Source organism: Neomonachus schauinslandi, chromosome X (assembly GCF_002201575.2).
Source record: "Neomonachus schauinslandi chromosome X, ASM220157v2, whole genome shotgun sequence".
NCBI classification, from domain to species: Eukaryota; Metazoa; Chordata; class Mammalia; order Carnivora; family Phocidae; genus Neomonachus; species Neomonachus schauinslandi.
Genome location: NC_058419.1, coordinates 111,640,473 through 111,646,472, shown reverse-complemented (window position 1 = coordinate 111,646,472; position 6,000 = coordinate 111,640,473). Strand labels below are relative to the sequence as shown.

At 55.6% G+C, this 6,000-nt stretch overlaps 1 protein-coding gene across 1 annotated transcript in view; it reads right to left on the bottom strand.

Moving 5' to 3' along the window:
- Positions 1-2,680: 2,680 nt before the first annotated feature.
- PHKA2 (phosphorylase kinase regulatory subunit alpha 2) overlaps positions 2,681-6,000 on the bottom strand; it is a 75,150-nt gene continuing 71,830 nt past the window's right edge. Inside the window, exons 32-34 of the mRNA XM_044911841.1 lie at positions 4,671-4,724; positions 3,852-4,052; positions 2,681-3,348 (exon numbers count right to left, since the gene is read on the bottom strand). Coding sequence (XP_044767776.1) covers positions 3,178-3,348; positions 3,852-4,052; positions 4,671-4,724 — 426 coding nt within the window. The 3' untranslated portion in view covers positions 2,681-3,177. The remainder of the gene's footprint in view (positions 3,349-3,851; positions 4,053-4,670; positions 4,725-6,000) is intronic.

Here is a 6,000-nt window from a genome sequence, read left to right as displayed (position 1 = left end):
CCAGAAATAAATGGCATCAATCAGCTGACAAACTGTTTCTCTTGCCTCCTGATCTTCTGGTCTTTTTTTTTAAACACAGGGAGCATTTAAATTCTATTTAGGCACCTAATGTGTAACAATCTCCTTCCGTTCACTAGGCCCCAGAAAACTGACAGATGCCCACCCCAGGAGACACGGGCATGACCTGGAGACCCGTATGTCTCTGGCCCTTGGCCTGGCTGGGGGTTGCCATCGGGCAAATCCGGATTCTTGTGAACGGGGAGCCCCAGGCTCTGACTGCCAGAGGCAGGGAGTAGAAGGGGATCCCTGTGATTCCCTCACAGTTAGTCCCGTGCCAGTCTGCAGGCCTTGTGTACCTTTGACAGATGGGCAAACTGGGGTGCACAGAGGCTACGTCACTCACCCCCATGTCACAGAGCCGGGCCGGAAGGCCAGTCTGACTCTGAGACAGAACCTTCGTCCTTGCTGCTGGCTTCACCTGGGTCAAAGCCAAGGTGAGCAGCAGGTGCGGCGGCCAACAGATTTTCAACGGATGTTAAAAGAAATGTTTGTTCCTGGCTCGGAGAAAGAATATGCTACCTCCCAGGCCCAGTAAAGGTCAAAACCGGCCTTTCTGCTCTACGGAAGGATAGAGGGACGAGCAGCAGGGGCCGCCGGCCGCGCCCTCCTGGCGTGGAAGCCCAGCGAGCTGGGGCCGGGATGGTGGCAGCATGGGGCCTCTGCCATCCCCCTCGAGCATCTGTTCCTCTCTGCGGCGTGGGCCTCAGCTGCTCGTGAAAGGGATCAAGCCTCAGAAGGCTGTTCTCCTTCTTTGAAGCTGACAGCTTGATGCCTGTGGAAATGCGATACTATTTCAGGATTTCATTTCAAAGAGGCTTCAAAAGAGTGACTCGAAGGCTCCGTTGAGCTGCCTATTATGGCGCTCCTCCCGGCCCGCATCCCCGTTGGTGAGCCCGAACGCGGCATCTGCGGTTTTGCACGTCATCAGGCAGGTGATGTTCTAAATTAGCATCTGGCTCGTTCTGGAGGGCTGTAACTCTTCTTGAGCTTTCTCTCCCAAGAAGCAACCGCGACTTTCACAGCTTGTGCCTTTCTTACATTGCGTTTGAAACGATCCTCCAAGAAGTCGATCGGGTGAACTACGTGAGCTTCGTCCATGCTAGACATGTTTTCAAGACCCCAAAAATAAAGGTTATGAAATTGCTACTGTGAAACCAGGCTAGCCGGGCCCACCTCCCAGCCCCGGACCCTCGGAGGCGCACGGGACCAGACAGGCCTCCCAGGAAAGACGAGGCACGAGCAGAAAGCACCGCATGAGCGTGGGGGAGCATGGCGCCAGGCCAGGCCATGTGCCGCGTGGGCAGGAGCCGGAGGCCAGGCGGCCCGCATGGTCTCTGAGCTTGGCTCCGACGCCAGCGCTGCGGGCAGGCCCCACCTTCCGGTCCCACGGCACTGGGTCTCGGCCACCGCCCCCGCCGCACTCTGCCTTCCCTGCCAGGCTGAGGTCCTCGAGCGCCGAGTCACATCTCCTGTAGCTTTGTGTTCCCACACCTGGCACGGAAAGTGTGCAACGTGTGCTGACATGAACAGGGAAGGGAAAGAAGAGAAGGGGAGGAGAAGTCCGCGGGAGCAGAAACTGATGGATTCTGGGGTGGTTCTTTATGTAACTACCCCGTGCCTCAGCAAAGAAAGCACCGTGCTTTCAAGAATTGGAAACAAGGTCCCGAAGGCGCATGTGTGCCACCGAGCCCAGGTTAGGAGCACTGAGCCCTGTGTTTCTAGACCCTCTCTCCCTGGGGCTCAGCCTGAAGAGAGGCTCTTTAGCAGAAGTATCAGGAACATGAGGCCACCCTGCCTCTCCTGCTTCAAGAATAAGGATCAGTACTGCATCTGGACTCCGCCGGGCACCCGGCACCTCCGTGTCCCCTCAAAGCAGCTAGAGCATCCGCTTTCTCCACCTTCACATAAGCTTGAGCCAACAACGATCCAGTGGCCACGTTCCCACTTCAGAGGCAGAGTCATCACAAATCTAACCTGTCACCCTCCAGCAGCTGGAGCTCACCATTTAACCACCGGGCGACGGCTTGCCTCCTAAGTAAGTCCGTCATTCACACAAACTGTTCCCTGTTGTTATCCCATCCACCCCCCGCCTCCGCCCCAGGTAAGACAGTGCCTAGAGAGACACTCCATTCACCAAACATTGCAAACATTGGCCAGAGACAGCGAGGCCCTGCCCTATGAGGATCTGTCCTTGCTCGACATTCCAGGCCTCTAAGGGAATGGCTCTGTGCGCACCACTCCTCTCCTGGGCATCTGGCACCGTGTACTCCTCCGGTGGCCACCCCATGCGGGGGTAGGGGGTACAGGCCTTCCAGAGGGACTCCCTGCTGCTCCAGCCCCCAAACAACAGTTGGCCCAGCTATAAGGAGAGTTGGCACCTCCCCTGTCTTTTTATTTTTTTGTGCTATATTCCAGAAGATGTGGGATTTTTTTTTATAAGGCAGAAGAAATCTCTAATTCATAAGGCGCCAGGATAAAATCCTTGAGACCACAAGCCAAAGTTAACTGCAAGCAGTTTTCTAAATCTCGGCAAGAGAGGATGCTGTCGCACACAGGTAGCTACGCCAAAAAAACAACACGAGCCCTAGAAAGAAAACAAGGCACAAGAAAACCAAACTTCCACAGAAAGATAGAGTTGTTCTATTTGGTAAACCGTTTGGTCCACAGACCGACTGCATCCTGTTAAGATGTTCCCCTTGTCAAGGTCCATGCCCGCTGCTGGAAGGATCTTCCCATCTTTAGATGTGTCCACTAGCACATCCGACTGATTTTAGTAGCTCTCAGCGAGAGCCAATTTAAGCTGGTTTCTCTGTTCACACTGCCCTCAAAAGAGACCAATTTCCAATTCCTCTTCAGACTCCGAGGCCAGATGTTGCGGCAAATGTTACAGCGAAGCGAACCTAGACAGCGATCCCATGGCACTCCCGGGGGGGAGCACAGGACTCCTCAGCTCTTTCTGTGGCTTGGACACACACTGGTTTCAGGTCCATTGCTGCCACCTCCTCCCAGCCAGGGTTTCTGATGGGACAGGCTTTTGCGCCAACACAGGGGACCTTGGAGAACAGAAGGTTCCCGACGAGGCTAGGGGGCAAGTGACAGACTGACAGCAGCGAGGCCCTACTGCATCTGGCAGCCTGAACTGGGCAGCAGTTCCTGCAAATGAGAAGCCACTGCCTTCGTTAGGTAGGTCATTGTCCCATAAGCACCACTTGGAGCACTGTCATAAAAGAAGTGGCAAATGCCTGTGGCTTGGTCTTTCTCCAGGGTGTCCATGGCTCCGATTGACATCTGCAGCAGGAAAAGAGGCAAAGAGTGAACAGAGTTCCCTCTCAAGCCCTGGGATGACCGTATGTGCTGGAAGCCAACAGCCCCCAGAGGAGGGCTCTAAGCCCAAGGGCAGGAGCCCAGAGTGCCTGGGGGTGACATCCAGCCTCTCCTCCGGGTACTACACTGTGCTCCCGCGTGCCCTCGTCCGCAGTGCGTTACCGACTCTGTAACGAGAGGACGGTTCCTTCTACCTCAACGCCGGCACAAACGTATGCCAAACCTATGCCAAAATGAGTCTGTCCGTTTCCAAAGATCTTTGCATTTCCCAAGTGGCCACTGTGCCATTTTCTAACCAAACGGTTGACATTTTTTCACCATCTGTGATGACATTTTCTTTGAGAATAGCGTTTCCTACTGGATACAGAATCCTCAGCCTTGACAGAGATACATGCCAGCCAGCCTGCTACCTTGCCTCTGTCCCCGTCTCGGCTGGGGGGTGACTGGGCGGGCCTGGGCACACCCACCTGGTCCTGCAGGAACAGCTGATTGGCCATCTGCACGATCTGGTCCACGTGGATGATGCCCCCGATGCTGTTCATGTTGGTGTCTGAGAGCAGCGTCAGCACCATGATGGCCTCCACCAGCAGCTGCCGGTACTCGGGCTGCGGCACGCGGTTTAGCACCGACTCGACGTGGACGGCAAACTTGATCTCCTGGGGGGTCATCTGCCAAAGGGACCGGCGGAAGGGTCAGGAAGGAGCCGAGGACAGCCAGCCCTGCTCCCAGCGCTGGCCACGGCATCCATTGGCTCCAGGGCTCAGCCCAAATGCTGCCTCCTTTCTGGCCACATTCTCGATGCCACCAGCCAGAACCCTCTGGAGCGGGAGGCCGACAACTTCGAGGTGCAGGGGTGGGGGGGGGTGGAGTTGGCCTCGTCCTAACTTGATTTACCCATCCCACTGGACTGGGGCATCCAGGGGAGAGGGCCCTTTGCTTATTCCTCTTTCTTCATCACTCCTTGTGGCATATAGCACTGGGTCTTGGGCGGGGTAAAAACTAAGTACTCAGTCTGTGAAAGAATGAATCGGGGAAGGGAAACCAGAAAGACGACTGTTCTCGGCGGAGGGGGCCGGAGGAGGCTGCACAAGGCTCCAACGTGTGGCGCGTGCAGCTTCCCTCTTCTCTTAATAGTGCCTTAAAGGGCAAAGGTAAGGCTCTTGACAGTCAGATACGCAGTTTCTGAGGGGCCAAAGAAAAGGCAATGTTGACAAAGGTGGGAAGCACGCCCTAGAGCACTGGGGGGAGACCCGCAGGAGGTGGGCACTGGCGTTCTCCCGTCATACCTCTCTCGTCGTTGACGACGGGAGCACGTAACCATCGATGGACAGACCGTGGCACTGGAAGCAGAACACACACAGCACGGTTCAGTCAGATTCCAGAACCTGGTTAGTAACTGTGCACACACGTTCGCACACACTCAAGTCCCTCTGCTCTGGAAACCTGCATGAGGGCTGAACACGCCAGACTGCTAGCGTTATTTTTAGAGAGCTTGTTCTCACTGCCCACAGGCTGTGTTTTCGATGGAGCAATTCTAGGGAGGCAGCAGGCATCTTTCAGATCCTGCGCGAATAATGCCCCGGGGAGCTGCTGGGTCCTCCTCTGTGGAAGCTCCGCATTTCACTTGGCAACCAGGCCCTGGCGGCTGCGAGGCCCCCTTTGGTGCCACATAAAGGGAGATTTTCATGGCTCCTGCTGGCGAAGTGATACTTCTGTGCCTTTGCAGGCATCTATTTTGAGATTACTATAATAAGCACCAATCACAAAAGACTCGAGCACATGCACAGACATGCACACGCACACCCTTGTATATAAATATCAAGTGCCGGCTTGACACAAAATGCTGCTTTTTCATAATAAAAGTGTCTTGGTATTGAACTAGGAGAAGTCTGGATGGAAGCGTATGATGCCCCAGGAAGAGTGGGGAGGTTTTCTAGGAAGTTTGTTCTAGTCTAATTCGAATTGGTTGCCTGCTAAATCCCAGGGCCCTGGCGGGCTGAGGACAGGGTGGCGGCAAATGCCTGCGCCTCGTGAGCAGAGGCGGAGAACGGCTCTCGTGCACTCTGCTGCCGTGTGGGGACCAGCTGCGTGAGGACAGGGATCATCCTGACCTCCCCGTGCTCAGCGCCGTGAAGACCTCAGTCCCCACAAAGCAGAGATGCTGAAGCTCCCTAACGGACCAGGGGCCCCGGCCCCAGAAACAAAACGGCCGAAAGGTGCTGTGCCTTTGGGAAGGGGCTTGTAGTGTGTGCTCCTTCGGGATGACTTTTCCTCTCCTCTCCTGTGGTGAAATGAGCTAACCAAAAATCGTTTAAAAAAAAAAAAACCAAAGAAACAAAAACCGGTACTACCCCTGGTTCTTAATTTGCACCGAAGCTTTTAACTGAGGCAGTCCGTGCCTGGGTGCAAGGAAAGACGAGCCGGGGGGCGGGGATCCCGGGGGACACACAAGTGCTCTGGGCGGGGGTGGGGTGCACAAAGGGGCGTGGCTTCGCCCGTCCCCTCCTTGCTCACGCGCACAGGCGGACTCTGCTGTGTTCCGGTGTGTGCAGTGTAGGCTGTGGCTTCTGATGACCTCCGCTGATACCGCCACGGCCCCAGGCCGCTGGGAGATGC